The following is a 21,771-nucleotide window of genomic DNA, read 5'->3' on the forward strand; positions in this document are numbered from 1 at the left end:
GGGGCGGCATCTAGTTTCTCACCATTAAGTGTGAATGTTAGCTATAGGTTTTCTGCAGATGTTCTTTATCAAGTTGAAGAAGTTCCCTTCTCTTCCTAGTTTGATGAGAGTTTTATCATGAATTTTGTATTTTATTGGATTTTGTCAAATGTTTTTTCTGCATCTATTGATATGATCATGTGATTTTTCTTCTTTAGCTTGTCAATATGGTGGATTACAGTCATTGATTTTTCAATGGCAACGAGATTTTTTAAAGGTCATTTTGGCTGCTCTGAGGAGAAGAGATAGAGTTGGGAATGGGAGTGAGGAAACAAGAACGGAATTGGGGAGATCAACTTAGAAATGCGTGGATAAACTGTAGTGAGAGATGATGAAGACATGAACGAGACAGTGGAAGTAAGAAATGATGCAGGTAGAATATACTTGCTGTGATTTCTTCGATGGGTCATGGGGGAAGAGAGGGAGGAGAGGATGCCAATGAATCCCAGGTCTCTGCAGCTGGGTAGATGGTGCTTCTGGGAGACCACTGAGTGGATACCGACAAGTGTGCACTGGATCCTGTGACATGAGGTCCTGTGACTTAAGCAGGAGCAGTTACAGCAGAGAAGGATGGAGACACATATGGGCAACAGAGTCAACCGAAGATGACAAAGTGGAGACTGACTTTGTCGTCAACTCTTTCAAGAAGTTTGAGTGTAAAAGAGATGAAAGGAACAGGGCTGGAGGGAAAGAGATGGTTTCTGGGAAGATCTCGTTGTAAGGTTAGAAAGTCCAGAGCTGCTCGAACACTGCTGGGAAGCTGAAGTAGAGAACGAGGTCAAGTGTGAACTAGTCAAGGATACCATTCCGTGTGCACTCCCTCTCTCCTGCACCATCTATTGTTAAATAGACTTGATTTTTTAGAGCGGTTTTAGGAAAATTGAGGAGATTTAGAGCGGTTCACAGGAAGATTGAGGAGAAGGTGCAGAGATTTCCTATATGCCCTCTGACCCTACCCATGCACAGCCCCCGCCCGCCCCATTATCAACATCCAAACTAGATGGTCCGTGTATTACAACTAATGAACCTATGTTGACGTGTCACTATCACCCAGAGTCCATAGTTTACATTGGGTTCATTCTTGGGGTTGTATATTCTATGGGTTAGGATAAATGAATAATGACATGTTTCCACCATTATAACATCATACAGAGTAGTTTCACTGCCCTAAAATGCTTCATCCCTCCCATCCCAACCCCTGGCAACCACTGATCTTTTTACTGTCTCCATAGTTTTGCCTTTCCCAGAATGTCATAGAGTTGGAATTATATACAGTATGTAGACTTTTCAGATTGGCTTCTTTTGCTTAGTGATATGCATTTAAGTTTTCTCCATGTCTTTTCATGGCTTTTGGTAGCTCATTTCTTTCTAGCTTTATAATAGCCCATTGTCTGAAGGCACCACAGTTTTCTTATCCATTCACCTGCTGAAGGACATCTTGGGTGCTTCCAGGTTTTGGCAACTATAAAGCTGCTATAAATATCTGTGTGCAGGATATTGTGTGCACGTAAGTTTCCATCTCATTTGGGCAAATACTGGGGAATGAGATTGATGGATCATAGGGTAAGGCACCACCAAACTGTATTCCACAGTGGCTGTGCCCACCAGCAATGATGAGAGTTCTTGTTGCTCCACATCCTTGTCAGCACTTTATGTTGTCATATGCTTATTTTCCATCTGTCTATCTTTGGTGAGGTGTCTGTTAAGGTCTTTGACCCATTTTTTAATTGTGTCATTTGTGTTCCATTACTCATTTTCAGTCTCAACTTGATCAGATCCTTCAGCACATAAATTTGGTGTGTGTGGCATGTGTATTTTCTAAACAACCCTCTTTTGATTATATGTGTGTATGTGTGGTGTGTGTGTGTGTTCTGTCTTTAGGGACCCTACAGCTGCTACCCCATCTTGGGTCCAGTAGAGAGAGATCTGAACTCAATATCTTCCATTTCTCTCCTGCAATTCTCTCTACCGAATTCCCATCAAGCTTTTGCCTCTACCACTTCAACGAAATTACTGTAATCAAGGTCACTGAGAACCTGTGCTTGATGAATACAATTGTCTGTGATGGGTCCTCAACATCATTTCAGACCAGCGATGACATGACTTGGCTTCAGGACAGCTCACTGTCCTCCCGGCCCCCCTGCCCTTTCCCTCCTCATCTCCCCACCTTCTAGAAGTTAGAGCCCCTCAGAGCTGTCCTTGCACCACTTCTCTATCTACACTCCCTCTTAGAGCTTTAAATGCACCTACATGCAGACAAACCCAGCTGTATATCTCCATCCTCATCCTTTCTCCTGAATCCTAAAATCCTATTCAGCTGCCTAATTGATGCCCACATTTACACATCTAAGGAGCACCTCAAACCTAACATGCCTGGCACTGCACACCACCCAACAATGACCGCCCCCTCTCCACCCCCCAGGGAGTTTTCTCATCTCCTTGGGACCACTCCAGCCTCCCAGTTTCCAAACCAAAACCTGGAGCTGTGCCACACTTCTCTCCTGCCAAAGCCACTCTTGGTCAATCAGAAAACCTCTTTTGCTCTGTCTTCATATATATCCAAATCCAACCACCTCTTCCCACAGCCTTATCCACCACTACCCTGGTGTTAGCCACCAGGGTCCTTCTCACAGGGAGGGACTCGAGCTGGCCTCCTGCTTCCCCCACCAAATCTGATCTCAGCTCAGCGGCTCAAGCCACTCCTTCAAGATGGGCTTCAGATAATTTCACTCCTCTGCTCAAAACCAGCCGTATCCTCCACCTGACTGCCTGGGAAACGTAAGGCTGATCCTCGCGTCTTCGCAAACTTGCCCAGCACCACCTGCTTTCCTGTCTGTCGGTGGCTGTCACTGTCCCTGCTCGCTGTGCTCCTGTCGCACGGGCCCTGTGCTGCTCCAGGCCTGGACGGTCCCTTCTGCTTTGAGTGCTCTTTGCCTGGACATCACCAAGCCTTGCTCCCTCTGCCTCAAGCCTGGTTCAATTACCTTCCAGGAGGCCTTCCTGACCCCCCACCTCCCCTCTCTGAAACCCCTTCCCGGCGGGAGGACAGTGATGTGCTCTCTGTCTCACGAGGACTTGTCTGTTTGTCAGCCCGTCAGGAGGTACCCCGGCTTCCATAGCAGGGCCCGGCACAGACAGGCTCTCAGGAAATAAGTTCTCCAAGAAACGGATTCAAGGAAGAAGGGTAAACAATAAACCAAGGTCCCAGAGAAGGTGAAATGGTTGGAGGGGAGCATAGGGAAGAAATCCACCTGCCGCAGCAGTCGCAACAGCGGGCAGAAGGGGTCAGTGCCACAGGGGTCAGGGGTCAGGGGTCAGGGGGCGGCGGTCTTCCTGGTCAGTCCCCGGGCTCCCCTCTTCCCAGTTTCCTCTCTGCTCTGAGTCCCAGCTTCTGCGGTACGATAGGACCCTGGCCCGATGGGCGCTCAGCAGACCCCTCCCACTGCTCGCATCCCTGTGCAGCGCTGGGACCCAGGGTGACACTGTGGGCGGTCACCCAGGAACACAATCCCGCCCCGCGCTGACCTCCTCCCAGCGACCGCCTAACCCCTGACTCCCCTCCTGCTGACCCACTAACCACCTCTCGCTGACCCACCCACCCGCTTCCAGTGACGGTCTTGTGATGACCCCCTAACCCCTGACCCCTCCCGCTGACCCCGCCCCATGACCCCTCCGCAGCCCAGGTCGGCTCACCCGGGTCACACCCTTTCCTCTGAGCATGCTCGGAGTACTAACGCCCACGGGCCATGCCCACAGCGCGCGTTAGAGCCAATCTGCAGCCGGTGTGGGGCTGATTGGCGTTCAGCGGCAGAGACCGCGGATCCTGATTGGGCAGGCCTGCTGTTGTGGACGGGCCTACAAGGACGGAGTCCGGAAGTGCAGTCGCGCTGCTCGGGCCTGGGCTGGGGTCGCAGGGGTCGCCGGGGCGGGGAGGCCGGCATGGCGGCGCTGCGGAGGCACGGTAGGCGGGGATCAGGGGTCTGTGGGGACCGGGAGCTTTGGGGGACGGAGACTCTAGGCCCTCGGGACTGTGGGGACCCGGGACTGTGAGGACTGTGGGAACCTGGGTCTGTGGGGACGGAGGCTGTGAGGACGGGGACTGTGAGGACCCGGGGCCGCGAGGACGGGGATTTTGAGGACCCAGGGCTGTGAGGACGGCGACTGTGAGGACCCGGGGCCGCGAGGACGGGGATTGTGAGGACCCGGGGCCGCGAGGACGGGGATTTTGAGGACCCGGGGCTGTGACGACGGCGACTGTGAGGACCCGGGGCTGCGAGGACGGGGACTGTGAGGACCCGGGGCCGCGAGGACGGGGACTGTGAGGACCTGGGGCTGCGAGGAAGGGGGCTGTGAGGACCCGGGATTGTAAGGGGCTCCTCCCAAAGCCCAGATTCTGACTCTCAAACCATTTACTTGCAGGGATTCTGAGTTTCTGGGCACGTAACTAGTGTTATTAAGCTATGGTAGTATTTTTAGCCAACACCAAAGGCAGGATGGATACATTTAATTGGTTAACCTGGCACATGCCTTAGAATGAATGTCAGAGATACAGGGAACTCCAGACACCTCATGGAAAGCCCAGCAAAGTTCTCGTTACCCTATAATCATTAATATTAAAATGAAAAAAGGGAAGATTCTATTTTTCCCAGTTTTATTCAGATATGATTGATATATAGCACTGTGTGGGTTTAAGGTGTGTATACAGCGCAGTGACTTGATGGGCTATGTACTGCAAAACCACCAGCCAATAAGTTAACATCCATCACCTCATATAGTTACACAATTTCTTTTCCTTGTGATGAGAACTTTTAGGACCTACTGTCTCTCTCAGCAACTTTGAAATTCTCCATACAGCAGTGTTAACTATAGTGACCATGCTGTACAACTACATCCCAAGACTTACTTGTTTTATAACTGGAAGTCTGTACCTTTTGACCATCTTTACCCATTTCTCCCATCCCCCAATCACCTCTGGCAACCATCAGTCTGTTCTCTGTATCTGTGAGCTCCTTTTTTCGATTGTTTTTTTTTTTAGATTCCACAAATAAGTGAGATCTTACCGTATTTGTCTTTGTTTGACTTATTTCACTTAGCATAAAGCCCTCAAGATCATCCATGTTATTGGAAATGAAAACATTTCCTTCTTTTTGGCTGAGTAGTATTCGCATGTGCTTTATTCATCCATCCATCAGTGGACACTTGGGTTGTTTCCTTGTCTTGGCTATTGTGAATAATGCTGCAGTGAACATTGGGGTGCATGTATCTTTTTGAGTTAGTGTTTTTCTTCTCTTTGGATAAATACTCAGAAGTGGAATTGCTGGATTGTACGGTAGTTCTATTTTTAATTTTTTGAGGAAACTTCATACTGTTTTCCATAGTGGCTGCACCAATTTACATCCCACCAACAGTGCATAAGAGTTCCCTTTTCTCTGGGCTTCCCTGGTGGCGCAGTGGTTGAGAGTCCGCCTGCCGATGCAGGGGACACGAGTTCGTGCCCCGGTCCGGGAAGATCCCACGTGCCGTGGAGCGGCTGGGCCCGTGAGCCATGGCCGCTGAGCCTGCGCGTCCGGAGCCTGTGCTCCGCAGCGGGAGAGACCACAGCAGTGAGAGGCCCGCGTACTGCAAAAAAAAAAAAAAAGAGTTCCCTTTTCTCCATATCCTCACCAACACTTGCTATTTCTTGTCTTTTTGATGATGGCCATTCTGACAGGTGTGAGGTGATGTCTCACTGTGTTTTGATTTGCGATTCCCTGATGGTTAGTGATCTTGAGCGTCTTTTTGTATAGCTGTTGGCCACCTGTATGTCTTCTTTGGACAAACGTCTGCTCAGCTCCTCTGCCCATGTTTTATTCAGATTGTTTGGGGTTTTGGCTGTTGAATTGTATGGGTTCTTGCTGTATTTCAGGTGTCAGCCCCTTACCAGATATACAGTGTACAAATATTCCTTCCCCTTCAGTAGGTTGCCTTTTCATTTTGTTGACAGTTTCATTTGCTTTGTAGAAGCTTTTTAGTTTCTTTTGTTTGTTTTTGCTGTTGTTGTCTTTGCTTTTGGTGTCAAATCCAAAAAAATCATTGCTGAGACCCATGTTGTCAAGGAGCTTTTCCCCTGTTTTCTTCTAGGAGTTTTATGGTTTTGAAGGTTTTAGATATGTTTCTCTTTTTATTTGGATTAGTTCGGGCCATGGTTATTTTTTTCCTCCTCTGTGTTTAAAACAGATGGTTGTGTTTTTGCCCTTTGAAAGGAAAAGCCCAGTGGCAACTCTGGTTAATAAGCATTTGCTTAAAATAGGAAGAAGAAATGAATTTCTCAGTAAGGCAGAATACAGAGAAGAGTAAATAGTGTTCCCAGTCTGTGGCTTCCTTTGTAGAAAAACACTTTGCCCGGCTTCCCCCGTTGCTCTGAGCCCCAGGCGTTAGGACTCACCTGGTCAGCCTTAAAGAACAGATCATCTCATAGTGACAAAATTCCTCAACAGTCAGATGTTAGCTCCAAAGCGGGCATTACAGTATTTTGATGGGTTCCCAAGCTACTTTTTATAACCCCCACCAGCGGTGGAGCCAGCAGGCTCTGCAGACTAACTGTGAGGTTCGCAGGGGTAGCCCTGACCGTGGCCTTCATGGGCCCCTGTGGCTGGTTGACCCCCTGCACCCTGACCGGGCCTCCTCTCCTGCCTGGGGCTCTGCCCTCATTCGCCAGCACCTGCTCTCCAGCCTTCCGGTAGTGCGGCCTGGCCAAGCCTGGCGGCAGCGCCCTACTCCCAACCCTCAGCTCGCTGCACCCAGAGGACTCGACTTTTCACCATCCATCCTCAAACAGGCCTCCTTCCTGTTGGGTCTCTGACAAAGTTACCGAGTAAAGTTGGGCTGTTGCAGAACATCGTGGTGAAAGGCTGGATTAGTAAGTCTTGAAAGCGTCCAAGCAGCCATTGTAAGTGAGAAACGCAATATCCATTCTCCGCATCTTCTTAACTAGGTCGCAGGAGCAGTCGTGCTGGGGTAAGAAACACTGAGGACCACTCGGTGGGGTTTTAGCCGGAAAAGCTTCTAAGCGCTTGTACCGGGTTGCGGTGTGAACCAGGGCCGCCTCTTGTCTTCCTGGTCTGCGGGGCTCGTGACGTGGACCCGATGCAGGCCGAGTGACGGTGGAGCAGATGCGACGGTGGAGCAGATGCCCCGCTGGCCGCGCTCGGGGCGCCGTGGGCCGGGGCGGCGGAGGCGGCTGCAGGGCTGCAGCGTATCTGGGCTTCAGAGGAAGAGGCCCGGCAGGGGGGGGACTGTGGGGCTGCTAAGCCCAGAGCTCTCTAGCCCGGGGTGCCTTGGGGGCCAGGGTGAGGGCAGCTGGGCGAAGTGCTTCTCTTCTCGGGAGCCCTACCGCGTGCCTTGGAAGAAAGCCCCTCAGCTGGAGCTCAGGGTGAGAAAGCATGAGTCCGGTGGGCTGGCGTGCTGCCTGGGGGGCGGTTCTGAGGCTTCCCTACAGGTCGGCGTCTGCTGGGTGATGGGGCCTCCTATGCAGTTTGTGGCAAAGCTTCTCGGGATGAAAGGAGGCTGTTGCCTTTGCAGCAAGGCTGCTGGAGGGAGAAGTAAATCTTTACTGTTCTCCCCTTGATGCCGGGGAAGCCTGTGGCCTGTACTGGAGGCCGTCCCTTGGGCATCCTTTGGGAGCTTCTGGGTTAACAGGCAGCGGTGGGTCCTGCACAGAGTGTGGTGGGGAGAGCGGGTGAGCATCCAGCACAGGGTTACGGGTGAAGCCCGGTGGGGACTGTGGAATCAGGAGGGATCTCGGGACAGCCCGGCGGGGCGCTGCGGAGAGGGAGCTGCACTGAGGTTCTCTGGCCTGCTCACTGGAGGCTACTGCTGAGGGGTGTCCTCAGTCCAGCGTCCCCCCACCTCCCAACAGGCACCTCGCCCCTTTTCAGAAAGTCCGCCAGCTCTGCTTCTGTCCGTTGCAGCTTCTCCGCTTGGAGCATGTGGAGCCTTGTCCCCTGATGCACAGACCCCAGCGGAGGCTGGGGCGCTCGCCTTTCCGGGCCCGCTCCACGCTGGCCGTGGACTCTCAGATGGGCGAACGTGAGGGCCATCCAGGGCCGGGGTCCGGGCTAGTAGGAGGACACTGCTGTCATCCCCTCCCTGCTACTCGCGTGTGTCTGTGTGTAGCTGTATGTGTGTGCGTGTATGTGCATGTGTGTGTCTGTCTGCATGTACGTTCACGTGTGTGTGTGTGTCTCCCCCATTGCACCCTCAGACTTACACTGCCCGCAGCTTCCTTTGGAGTCTCAGACCCATGGGTACTGGCTGGGGTCCGTCTCAGTTGGGAAGACGCCACTTTCCTTTGTGTTGAGCCATGTGCCTCGGGCGCCCCAGCAGGTGGACGAGCAGTTGCTCACTGACCTGCAGGAAGAGCCCAACTCTCTTTATCCACAAAAGTGTCACTTCGGTGTTTTCTTCTGTGTTCAGTGTGATGCGGCAGATCCCTTCTCTTCTGGATTAAGGGCCCTTTTTCCTTTCAGCGATCTTCCAGGACTGAACGTGCGTGCCGCAGGGCCTGGAGAGGGTTAACGCAGAGATGGGCCGGGGCCGGAGCGGGGGTGGACACGGTGCGGGGAGGAACTCCGAGCTGGAGGGGAGGGGCCCAGGCCACGGCATGGGAAGTGGGGAATAACTCAGGGACCAGGGAGGGGGCTCAGCCAGGCGGGGACATGCCCTGCAGGGTCCCGTACCTTGGATGTGACTGGGGACCGGGGCTCAGCTACCTCCTGACCACTGCTAGTGGTGAGCCTCACACTGCCCTGGGACGCGGGTGGGGTCACTGTCATCTCTGGGGAGTGCAGAAAGCCTCAGCCTGTGGCCAGCAGCAGGACAAGTTGGGCTTCGGCCCACCGGCTTCAGGTCTGGTTCCTCTGTCACCATCCCCTGTGTGTGACGAGCCCCACGGAGGCGGTGCCACCCGGGGCAGAGCCAGCGAGGTTGGACTAGCGCCCTCCCCGCCGGTCAGTGCCCGTGGCCGGGCACTGAATCTGTCCAGGAGGCCAGCGGCCGAAGGGAGGATGGAAGACCTGAGGGTCGAGGCTAGGTGGGGGCCGTTGGGGCGGGGGAGGCGGGAGGTGTGCTGGGAGCAGCGGTAGGTCTCTCTCCCGGGCTTGACAGGTGTCACGCGGGCGTGTGTGCAGGTTGCGGCGCACCGGTGAAGGCGCTCCCTGGCACCCTTGGGCCTCGTCTGTAAGGTGGGGGCTGTTCTGTGTCCTTTCACGAGCTGGTCAGTCAGGAGCGGCCGCCGGAGGAGGCTCAGGACAGGCCCAGGAAGGATGGTTTGTTGGGCTCTCGGGTCCTAGAGGCAGGGCCACGCCGGGCACGTGGGGGGATGGCCAGGGGGTCAGGGGGCGGAGGACAGGACGGAGGGAAGACTGAGGCCACGACCTTTACTGGGATTTCCAGAGGAAAGGCAGGCGGGGCGGAGGGAACACGTACGATTGGCTGCTTTTAGTGATTTTGCCGGGCTTTGGGTGACAGGGCTGCCCCGAGCCGCCAGGCACCCGGCCCGGGTGTTTCGGGCAGAGGAGGGTCACCTCCCCGGGGGCGGGGCAGGCGGAGGAGGCCGGGCCTGGCCGGGCTGTCGGCATAGGTCACAGGCGGGCTCCTGGCTGGGCCCTTGGCTGGTGGGGGGTTGTCTCTGCCCAGCCAGGCGGGACTTAAGATGTCAGAGCATCACAGTAGACAGAAAATTTAAGATGTATGACTACTCGGTGAACAGCAGAGTCATAAGGATTAACGCGGGTCACGTTCGTGAGGCGTGAGGCCCAAGGCCCACGTGAGCAGCCTGCCATCACTGTCACCCTGGGTGTGGGACGTGGAAGCGGCCGAGGGGGACCTTGTCGGGAAGACAGGGTGCACGACCCAGCGGCTGGAGAGACGACAGCGCCCGGACAAGGCTTCAGGACTGTGGGAGCAGGACGGTTCCTCAAGCAGAGGGTGCCAGGCGCAGTGGGGGCACGATGGGGAGCCAGGGATTCTCCCTGCTCGGCTGGGGCGGCAGAAGCCAGTGGGAGGATGGGCACTTCCTCCCCAACATCCTCACCCAGAGAACAGGTGACCCGGCTATGGTCAGGCAAGCCTTGTGCCCTTTGGGTTGAATTCCAGATCTGTCTGCTGAAAAAGCCAATGTCGATTAAACTGGAAAAAAAATAAAAGTATTGGAGTAAAAGTAATAGGTTATCCTCTGTCTCCCCATCGTAATGAGGCAGCTTTCCGAGTTGCCTTTGAATGTCCCCTCAGCCCGCCCCGCCGGGTCTGCTGCATCTCGTCTTGGTGAGAAAACAAGACAGGCTGGGAGCTAGCTGTGTCTGCTCTCCCTGCATCTCCTGGGTTAGGACGCAGTCACCAAGCCCAACAAAAATGATCACAGCCTTATGTGCACTTAACATGTTTCTGAATAGCTGATGGCATAGTAATTGCTGCTTAAAAAACTGCGAGGAAAAATTTTGGACAAAGTTTAGAATTTTTTTTTTTAAGTGTTAAAGTTTTGGGAGAAAATGAAAGTTTAGTGGATATCTACCTCTTAAATGGGGAGATCACGTCAGACTGGTCATGGCGTAGGATTCCAATTGTGTCCCATTTGAGTACTATTTCTGGTCTTATTTTGAGAACTGTCTTCCTTTTAATTAATATTTCAGAAAGCTTGCCAACTGTTGCTTAAATCTTAGCTAATTGTTTTTCCATTTATAATTCTGTGATGAAAGTCATTAACAAACTATCATTCATTGAATTTGCATACTATATTGAGCATCTCTTTCTTGTGAACTGATGTAGTACTATTATCAATTTATTCCTTTATTCATCAGTATCCATTAAATACCTTCTCTCATTATAGGGATAAAATGGGAAAAGAAACCGTATTGAATATTGTGGGAGAAAAAGCTATGGAGAGGTTGGCAGATAAACATAGTCTTTACTGAAAAGAGAAAATTTAAAATGCTGTATCAGATTCCAAGAAATACCCTAAGAAAATTTAAAGTGTCTCTTAAGCTCTACAGATATCAGGTGGAAAAGGGAATCAACTGAGTCAGTGTTTACTGAGGTTGGGGAACTTCTTCCTTTTCTTTATGATTTGTCAGTGTGTGTGTGTTTTGCAACATTTTCTCTACTATGCCAGCCTAAGGTCGGGAGGCTGTCATCAAACAGGGAAAAGGGCCACAGGGAAAGTTTCAATGAATTTCCATTTCTGATCTTATTTTCAGTAGCAGTTTTTCATTTATATATGATTTCAAAAAGGCTGCCAACTCTGGTTTCAAATTCTAGATAATCACTCTAAAAACGTACATCATAAAACCATTTGTTCTGATGTTTTTCTCTCATAATGAAATATCTCGAAGTCACTTTTTAGAAGTTATTTGTTAATATTTATGGTATCTTTTTTTATTTTTGTGTAATTCCTATAAGCATGTGGCCCCATCAGTTTTACTGTTTCCCATTAACATCCACCCCTGTAAATATAGTTTTTTAGCTAATTTTATTCCTCATGGCCCCAGATTAGCTCCACGTGTTTTTTTGTCCTCTGGGAGTTATGCTTTTCTGAGAGACAGTGGTTCATAGGGATGATTTGGCTAGAGAATTACAAATGACTCAATATCATTTCTCATCTCATCCATTACCAGAAAGATCTACAGTATATATTTAGTAAAAATAAATGTATAGTTTTACACCAATGGTAAATAAAGTATATTGTGTACATAGATGTTGAGGGAAATGTGTATCACTTTACCATCAAAGTGAACTTTTTTAAGGAAAAGAAAAATATTTCTGACATTAATGGGGTGACTTAGTGGTCTCAAAGATCAGAGGTGGGCTTCGCTGGTGGCGCAGTGGTTGGGGGTCCGCCTGCCGATGCGGGGGACGCGGGTTCATGCCCTGGTCCGGGAAGATCCCACATGCCGCGGAGCGGCCAGGCCCGTGAGCCATGGCCGCTGAGCCTGCGCGTCCGGAGCCTGTGCTCCGCAAGGGAGAGGCCACAACAGTGAGAGGCCCGCGTACCACAAAAAAAAAAAAAGATCAGAGGTGCTTTTTTTTCTATCACATAGTTTTCATTTTCCTTTGCTTTTTTCAGAATGGAATATTATGGAAGAAAAAGTTCCTATTTCTGTTTCTTTTTTTTTTTTTTTTTTCATGAGAGCCTTTTCTAATAGAAAGTACATGCACCCAGTTTCCCCTGATGAGGAAGCTTTCCCAGCTGGGAGGTGTGCCGGGAGCACTGTCTGACTCGGGCAGGAGCCTGTTAGGCATTCTGCCCTAAGACCACAGCGAAGGAGACCTAATTCCTTGAAATGCTGCCATTAACACCTCTGTTAAAAATGGAGCAAACCCCTTCCTTTTTTATACGCAACTGTTAGATTTTAAAACACGTGATTGCGTGGAAGGATAGTTCAGAATTGAATAGTTTACCACCAGCAGTCAAACTATCTATTTCCTTTTGAGTTCTTCCCAGGTGTCTACTTTCCAAAGAACACTTTACTGAAATTTTGTTATTTGGCTTGTGTCTTTAACCTGAAATAGCAAGTTTAGACGGCAGTCCTCTCTGAAAGTTATATCAAAATGACTTAATTCCCCTGTGACACAGAGACTTGATCTCTCTGTTTGGTATTTCGTCGCATTAATTTCAGACAGGATGTTTTTCTCCACAGTGACCTTTTTCTGTGTCTCTCATGTCCCAGCTCCAGTCGCCCGTCGCGTGGTGATTGTACTTGTCTCCTGCAGGCATCAATGTCCATTCCCCTGCTTTTTTATGTTCCGCTGATTGCTTTTTGACAGACAGCAGAGTTTCAAGTTACAACCTGCTCTTGCTGGGAGAGGGGGACGGCACAGGCAGAAGGCCAGCGGTTCACTGAGCTCCTGTGGTGACACAGAGCTGCCTTCCTGGACCCAAGCACCTTGCTCTTTTTTGTTTGTTTTTGAGCACAGTGGAAATTAAGCAAAAAAGAAACTTTTAATCTCTAAATTGATTTTTAGGACTATGTTTGCAGTAGGTACAAGGGCGCGCGCACACACACACATACGGAGGCACAAGGCGCCTTTCAACAAACCAAAGCTGACAGATGCTTTTTAAAAATGATGTTTTACTGTGTTCCTACCCTGAAAAAAATAACCTTTCATTTATGTTCTGCTTTTAACGTGAATCCCTAAGTAGGTTTGGCCAGTTAGAATCAAGTCCCTATTTGTAGGAAACCGGCAGGCAGTTCATGGGGTACCCAGCTCCTTCATAGCCCTGGAGGCTCAGAGAACTGAGAGTCCAGTGGCTACACATTTCTTTTGGTCTAAAACAGCTGGTAATTTGTATTTAAGTAAACTACGAGCTCCGTTTGTGATAGGAGCCCCATGTGACTGCACAGGAGCGGGTCCATCGTCCCTTTGAAAAGCAGAGGCACTGATCACTGGGGCTGGTGGGGGTCTGGGCAGGCAGGTCCACGCTGACAGCTTGTTTGCTTCAGAGGATGATGTTCAGACGTTCAGTGGTCTTACTCCCTGCGTTGTCTCAAATGCTGGGATAAAGTGAAATTCACCAAGGAACCCTCCAGCAGTATTGGTTGGTAGAAAGTATTGCTTTCATTCTGTTTGTTACACATTGCTCTTTTAAAGCTGATTTTGAAAAATTAAAATCACATTATTTTTAAAAAGACTATGCTTTAACTTGTGGCAACTGAAAGTATTAGACATGTATATTTATCAGCAAAATTATTTTAATCTGAGGTACCTGGATATTTGGAATCCGTTAAGACTTACTAGTTAAACTTCTCATTGAAGACACATCTCCCGCTTTTGCTGTTGGGATGCCCGTCCTGACAGCTCTTTGAGATCATCTGTTCTTGTGCCTGTTGACAAGACACTTGATAATTATCTCACGGATCATGGATAATAGGATGTAAAACCTGCATCTCCTCTCAGAGCAGTTTTGTTCCTGTGATAACGTTTATTACAAGTCGTAGGGGTGGGATTGATGGAGCACATGTGCTGCCGGGGGTGGGAGCCTGCAGAGACTCCTGGAGAAAGTGTGTTTTTGCTTGTGAGGTTTTTAACACACATGAGTGTGAGATGGAAATCATGCTGCCTCTTGGGTTTACGAGATGCTTACACCCATTTAGCTTAGGAGGATAAAAGTTCTCCTCTTTGTTTTAGTTTTTGAACTACTATGCTCAATTTTAAATTTAAAACTTAGGAAAATTGTCTTTCCCATTTGATGAAGTGTGAACTGTGCAGGCCCTCTGGCCTTTATGAATTAGCACATCTGAATCCGTGTACTGTTCTGCCCACGGTCACCCTCCAAATATTAATCTTGGGATTTAAGCGTAGAGTATGACACTTTTATATTTAAGTTGTACTTTAGGAACATTTGTTTTGAATTTTGAGTGCACAGCCTGTGTTCCCTCGATCGTAGATGGTGCGTGCTGTGCGTGCTGAGCCCCCGCCCCGTGGTGCAGCCGCGAGCCCTCAGAAGCACATGGACATGTGGTGCGTCCTCCTTCCCCGTGGGCACGTCCGGTGCTCTTGGGGCTGGTTCCCGCTCTGCTTCTCTGATGTGGGCCCCTGTGTCTGCAGTGGCCAAGACGGTCCTCCCTCGAGCAGCCGTGGTTGTTCAGCCAAGGACGGATGTGACTGGATTTGTGTTCAGAACGGGGACGCACCCTCCTCCTGGACACAGGCTCCTTGGAGACATGCCGACCCCAGGGCGCAGGCAGAGGGAGAGCAGATGAGCCTGGAGCAGCTCCTGGTGCCGGCAAGTAGCCACATGCTCTCAGAAGGCGGGGGGGGGGGGGGCATCAGGCGGGCAGCGCAGGGGCTGGCGGGCCGACAGTGCCCCAGGCCAGGCCATGGGCGCAGGGCGAGTGGGGAAAAACAGTTCAGTTTTGCTTTGTTGAAATACCGGGCGCTGCGGGCCATTGGGTGGGCTTGCCTGCTGTTGGCAGTGGGGTCTGGATCTCAGGCGAGCTGGAGGACGTTTCAGCTTTCGTCCCGGCCTGAGACGGGAGTGGGAAGGGAGAGAGGCCGGGAGTGAGGAATTGAGAGCCCCGTCGTCCACTCCTGTGTCGTCTCTGTAGCACACCTGTGTTGTCAGTCTTGCAGCCTCGCCCACAGAGGTGTTTCTGCCCATTTTACAGAGGGAAACAGTGAGACTCAGAAAGACCTAGGAGTGGCAGAACTGTGGCTTAACCCAGTTGAACCCAACTCCTGGAGGGATCCCTGTTGGGTATTGTGGGAGAGGGGAGGAGCTCTGCGTGGGGAGACCTGCAGGTTCGCCCTGTGTTCTGAGCCTCCTGCTGACCGAGAACCTCCTCTCCTCTCAGAGTCACGAAACTTTGCTCCCTGGTAACGAGGTTGAGGAGGCAAGTATTGAGCCCTTGAGTCTTGTGCTAGATTTAGTTTTTAAAATGTCAGTGGGGACACTACAGGGCCTGGCAGCCCTGAGCAGGGTCCCATAGTCAGGAGACATGGAGGGGGGCCCTGTCCCTGGCAGGGCTGCCTCTGGTGGGGCGTTGGCTGGGATGATGTTTGAACCCCAGCGATTGCCACCCTTCCCTATCGGGGAGGCCCAGAGCCCGAAGCAAGACCTGGCCAGGCCCCGTGGGGCGGGCGGCGGGGGAGCCTGGGTGGCAGATGAGGCCGCCCTTGGACCACAGCCCTCAGACCCAGGCCCCTTATAAGGAGCTCTCAGCTTCCAGAGCCAGGTGTAAGGCAAGCTTGTCGCCCCCAGACCCCACCCAAGTTGGCTTCTGGCCCCCGGGACCTCAGCACTGGAGCGCTCAGCCTGGGATTGTCTGAGTCTTGTCCTGAATCTTGTCCCTGAGGAAGGACCACGTGTCCTAAACCTCCCAACAGGCTGAGGCCCCTGCAGCGGTCGTGCGGGGACACCGCAAAGCCAGCGAGTGGAGAGCCAAAGGACCTCGAGAGCCGGAGGCTTTGCAGACACGCCGCCAGGTAGCTAGCGCCTTGGTGAAAACCCCTATTAATTAGGCTGTAAATACAATTTACGTACGCAGTCCGGTGAATTCAGTGAAAGCGCCACGGGCTTCTGTTCTTTTCCTTGCCCTGCACACCACCAATGTCTCAGCTCAGGATCCACGGCAGAAAGCCTAGGCGGTGAGTTCCTGGCCAGCCTGCCGTGTGCCGCGCCCTTGCCGCCTGTAGTCAGGGCACCTGTTCAAGCAAAATGGTGAGGTGCCCAATCCGCTTCAGTGTTCCCTGGAGAAGGGGCCTTCTGGGGGCCTGGTTTGCACTGGTTTCTCCCCGGGATCGCTGTGTTTTTATGTCGGGTTCTTCGGGCTGTGTGGCTGCTCAGCTGTGGTGCAGGCACTGCTTGGTGATGACCTGTGTCGGGTTTTCCTGTAGTGTTGTTTTGTGTTCAGATACACACGTGTGTGCAGAAGCTTCGGCTCAGAGATGACCTCAGCTGGACGCCCATGTCAGCTGCCGCCAGCCCAGGCGAGTCTCAGGCCCCGAGCTTCCCCGAGTTTGTTTTAGAGCAGGTGCCCAGTTAGGATTTTACCTTAATATTTGTTCTAGTTCATAAAAATGCTGACTTGTTGATTTTGTAGGTTGATTGAGTTTGTAGGTAAAGTTTATTTTATCTGCCTTTGGTTTCCCCTGGAAATTGCCACCCAGTCTTCTGGAATAGAGTGTTTTCCCCTCTGCCATTTAAGGAAATGCACAGGACAGTTCAATTTCTAACGGAAACTTGGAACCTACCCTCTGGACGTGTCTTTGAGCGCCGGTCTAACGGAACAGCCTGTCTCCCCGTGACGCACGCACTGCCCGGGGCTGTCTGCAGAGGCCTTGGGAATATTCTGAGCGGGGCCTTGCGCTGTTCAAGCAGGCAGAGGTGGGGGTTGGAGTCCAGCATTTCCGGGACCCGAGACCGTAAATGAGGGCATCGTCGCCAGAGGCAGTTTCTTCCATCCAGGGCCTCCTGGCCAAGCGGGCAGCCAGCCATCAGGCCACCGGGCCAGCGGGCGGGTGGCATCAGGACCCCGTGCTCCTCCCAGGCGCCCGGCCAAGCACTGCCTGGGCTTGAATAGTTTTCTGAGAAGGCCTTTCGTGTTTTTAGACCCAAGTTGTGTTTTTTCCAACTAGTACCGGTCGGAGGGGGTTATTGCTGCTGCGAGGGCTGTCTGAGCACATGATGAAATGAGGAGTGGTCTGCGTCTTTAGGGTTGTGCCTCCCACGTGGGGACAGGACCCTGCCCTCTGTGACCCACAAGCCACTCGGTGGCCCCTTCAGACTTCCCCTCTCACGTCACCGCGTCCTCAGTGGCCCAAACATACATCCTCCACCTCATCATCTGAAGAACTCAAACCCTTCTCCGGGGTCCCAATTTCTGCCCCACGGTGCTTGGTTACTCCAGAGCAGCTCTCTCTCTCTTTGCTGGTTTGTTTCTGAATTTAATGAGGTTAAAACAGGTTCATTGGGTGAACCTTTTCCCCTCACCTTTTCTAGGATGCTGTTTTGAGATTGTACCTGTTGTTCACACTTAAATCAGGACAGAAATATTTATTCATTGTGGCAGCTCTTCCCCTCCAGTTAGATCAGAATGTAAACTAAAATAAACCAAATGAAGACTCTGCACACCCTTGTGAGAACCTAGCTGGCTGTGCTGGTCCCCGGCGGGTGCCCTGGAGGGAGGAGCCGGGGCTGCCTGGGGCCTGCCCAGCGTATCTGCTGTGAACTGACGTGGACCCAGCCTGTCTAGGGCTGTGCTGGGGCCCAGGACCTCAAACCCTGATTCTCAAAACACCTCGCAGTCTGTGCTTTATACATACATTCAACCAGAGACAAGGTGAGGGAAGAACAGAACTGTGAGCCCAAGTGCGGCCCCCAGGTGTGAGCGGCTCCTACCTGTGCCCACACCTGTGGGGGCATCCAGTGCTGGGGGGCAGCATCCTTTCAGGGGACAGTGATGAGGGGTCCCCTGATGGGGACGGTGCTGGGGGTCTTCTGAGGGGGACGGTGCTGGAGGATCTTGGGGGGACAACCCCAGTGGTGTCCTATAGGGGGCAGTCCTGAGGTAGTGATGTCGTGATATGTCTTCGTTTTCTATAAAATCCATTTGCAATTTAAATAAAACTGCCGTCAGTAATTCTTTTCCTTTCTTTTGCAAATTGATGCCTCTGTAGTGTTTGTTGGAAAAGTGCTGAAGAAACTGTATCCTGAGGTTCCACGTGGCCAAGAGAAGAGGGCCCCAGTGAGTCCAGCCTGCAGAAACCCACCTGAGAAAGTGGCTCCTGAGAGAGTGAAGGGCGGGGGCATCCCCCCCATGACAGGTGAGGGCGGGTCCCTGGACATTCCCCAGGAAGCACGTGCCTGGCCTCAGGCCACTGGGGTGTCACCTCAGGGGACGGGCAGGTGTCGTCCTGCTCACGCTCTGGGAGGACAGTTGCTTCACTTGGGGAGGGAAGAAGCCAGCATCGGTGCCCCCAGCTGGGGACGAGGTCAAGTTCGCCATGGGTGTTGAGTTCATCTACATGCTGTTCCCGGTCGCAGAGACTGGACCCTGCTGCCTGGTCTCTCATCTGCCCTGTCACCCTGCCCCAGTCCCTGGCCACCCAGGACGCGGTCCTGACGTCTCTCCTGTTTTAGTCTCCTGTCCATTGCTCTTCACAGATGTCTGTCCAAGATCCTCACACAGTGAGGTGGTCGGCCGTGGAGGCTCCTCTCACTCTGGTTCCCCATCAATGCAGCGGTGTTGCCCGGCGAGGGGCCACTAAGTGGGACACACGGAAAGAGGCCAGGCGAGGTGGGGGCAGCCCTGGCTGCAGCCCCTAGTGCCCAGGTGGACGTGAGAGGGCAGAGTTCCCAGCACCCTTTCTCGGGTCAGTTCTGTTTCTCTTTGGCAGTGGCCCCTCACGGGGCTCTGTCCTAGAGTGATTCTGTTCCTGAGCGCTGGTCTCTCCTGCTGGCCTGGCCCGGTAACCTTATGTCCACAAATCCTGGCCCTCCCTGGACCAGATCTCAGTGGCAGGCCCGACAAGCCCAGGGCATGCCTGCTGCCCACAGGCTGGATCTCCAGAAATAATCGTGCCACGCCTGTTTCACCCATGAGATGGCCAATGCCTGCGGACGAGGGGAAAGCGTTCCCCCCCAGAATGGGGGGCTGCACAAGCTTGTCCTTCAGGATGAACCTGGGGCTGCCGAGTTCCCTTTCTGTGTCCTCATGTGCCTTGGTGTGGTTGGGATGCTCTGACCCCCGTGTAGCATCCCCCCAGGACCACCACTCTCTGGCGCACCTGCTGCTGTTCTGACAGAGAGCCTGCCAGGTGTAGGATGGACTCCCACCCCTGGAGTCACACTAAGGAATAGTGGCTACTATTTAATGCTGTTTTACCTTTCAAAGACCATACTGTCGTGGGCTGAATTGTATCCTCCGTAATTCATACGCTGAAGCCCTGACCTCAAGATGTTGACTGTGTTTGGAGACGGGGCCTTTAAAGAGGTGATTAAGTGAAACGAGGCCATTAGGGTGGGTCCTAGTCCAATGTGACTGGTGAGATCAGGAAGAGATCAGGACCCGGACACGCACAGCAGGATGACTGCATGAGGACACGGGGAGAAGACAGCCATCCACACGCCAAGGAGACAGGCCTCGGAAACCAGCCCTGTGACACCTCCATCTCGGACATCCAGCCTCCAGAACCAGGAGAGAAGGAACACCTGTGCTCAAGCCCCCACCTGTGATGCTGCCCAGAAAACTAACGTGACACCCGTTCCACCTGTGAAGGACGCACGTGGTTTTGAATAAGCACAGCACAGCTTAGCAAGGCGGGAACCGTAGGGAAGACGTGCCGCCTACGTGAGGAGCAGGCGTCCCTGGGTGTTCCTGGTTTTCTGTCCAAGTTTGACTGAACCAATGTTCTTAGTCTTTTTAAAAATTTTGTTTTTAGGGTTTATTTGCATTTTCTTCCCTCTTCTAACTTGACGGTTTTAACAGCGATTATTCACTAATAGTAATAATCTGGGTGGTGTCTTTCCACGGAAGCTCCAGGTTCAGTCATGTCATTTCAGCAGGCGGCTGTGAGGTGCTGTTGTTGTTCAGTATGAACAACATGATGTAAAGATGCTGATGTAAAGTTGGTTCAGAATGTATCGATTACGTGAAATGACCCGTACGGAAGGTTGAGAAGCTTGTTCCATGGAGCAGATGCCTGGTGTGAGTGGATGAGGGGGCCCTGAGCATGGGGAGCCTCCATCACGTCCGCCGGGAGCTGGGGGTGGGCCCCAGCTGCAGCCTGAGCTGTGATGGGCAGTGGGGCACCCATGGTGCTGACTGGTGATCGCCCCGTGGTGGCTGGTGCCAGCGGCTGTGGCACAGTCGGAGGATAGGACAGGATAGACGCCAGTGCCCGGATGGAGTTGGCCCAGCCAGCATGGTGATGGGGCCAGAGGAGAGGTCCCATGAGGACCGCAGGTCAGGTTTCGGCCCGTGTTCTCGGTGGACCTCTCCACCCATGTGATTTCTCAGACTGCAGACTCTGCGTGTGGTGCTTGCTGTCTAAGGCAGCACAGTGTGCCTTGCGCAGTGTAGACTGGCCACCTGCCATGGCCTAAACTAAGGGGGAGTGTTTAATGAGGATGTGGTGTGACCAGGGCAGTCTCACTGGGTCCTAGAGGGGCGTCCAGTTGCTGCATTTCTGCACACCCCACGCTTTCTCCCCTTCCAGACCACCCTCTGGCCGCCAGGCATCCTGGAAGGGGGAGGGGTCTGGTGGGCAGGACCCCCACACCCTTTCTCATGGCTTCAGGCCACAAATAGAGGAGGCATTTCTGATAGTTTTAGTATTTCACAGATGCAAATGAGCCTAACTTATATGTCCTTTTCTGAAAACTCCATACAACATGCAGCAACTTTTTTTTTTTTTGCGGTACACGGGCCTCTCACTGTTGTGGCCTCTCCCGTTGCGGAGCACAGGCTCCAGATGCGCAGGCTCAGCGGCCATGGCTCACGGGCCCAGCCGCTTCGCGGCATGTGGGATCTTCCCAGACCAGGGCACGAATCCGTGTCCCCTGCATCGGCAGGCGGACTGTCAACCACTGCGCCACCAGGGAAGCCCTATTTTTTAAAGATAAAATTCATTTAATCTAAAGTTTACCATAACCATTTCAAAATGTACAGTTCAGTGATTCTTAGTATACTCACAATGTTATGTAACCATCACCACTAATTCCAGAACATTCTTTTCACCCCAAAAGAAACCCATATCCATTGCAGTCATCCCCATTCATGCCTCCCTGCTTTCTGTCTCTACAGATTTGTGTATTCTGGACATTTTGCCTGAGTGGAATTGCATAATAGGTGACCTTTTGTGTCTGCTTCTGTCACTTAGCATGTTTTCCAGGTTCATCTGAATTGTAACGAGTATCAGTGCTTCATTTCTTTTTGTTGCTGAATAATATTCCATTCCGTGGATATACCACATTTTGTTTATCTGTTCATCGATAGACAGATATTTGGGTTATTTCTACTTTTAGGCTTTTATTAATAACGCCACTTTGAACATCCCTGCACAAGTGTTTGTGTGGACATGTGTTTTCAGTTCTCTTGGATATAAACCTAGAAGTGGAATTGCTGGGTCATGTGGTACTCCTATGTTTAACATTTTGAGGAACAGCCAAACTGTTTTCCACAGCAGCTGCACCATTCTTCATCACACCAGCCATGTGGGGGGAGGGGGGGGGTCCAGTTTCTCCACACCCTTGCCAAC

General features: G+C 52.0%; 1 protein-coding gene across 2 annotated transcripts in view; it reads left to right on the forward strand.

The window, feature by feature from the left end:
- Positions 1–3,886: 3,886 nt before the first annotated feature.
- ERICH1 (glutamate rich 1) overlaps positions 3,887–21,771 on the forward strand; it is a 47,277-nt gene continuing 29,392 nt past the window's right edge. For both annotated transcript variants that reach the window (XM_082680518.1, XM_082680519.1), the window contains exons 1-2: positions 3,887–4,000; positions 18,190–18,336. In XM_082680518.1, the coding sequence (XP_082536644.1) occupies positions 3,979–4,000; positions 18,190–18,336 (169 nt within the window). In that variant the 5' untranslated portion in view covers positions 3,887–3,978. The remainder of the gene's footprint in view (positions 4,001–18,189; positions 18,337–21,771) is intronic.

The sequence above is a fragment of the Grampus griseus genome (assembly GCF_964374135.1).
Source record: "Grampus griseus genome assembly, chromosome: 21".
In the NCBI taxonomy this organism is placed as follows: Eukaryota; Metazoa; Chordata; class Mammalia; order Artiodactyla; family Delphinidae; genus Grampus; species Grampus griseus.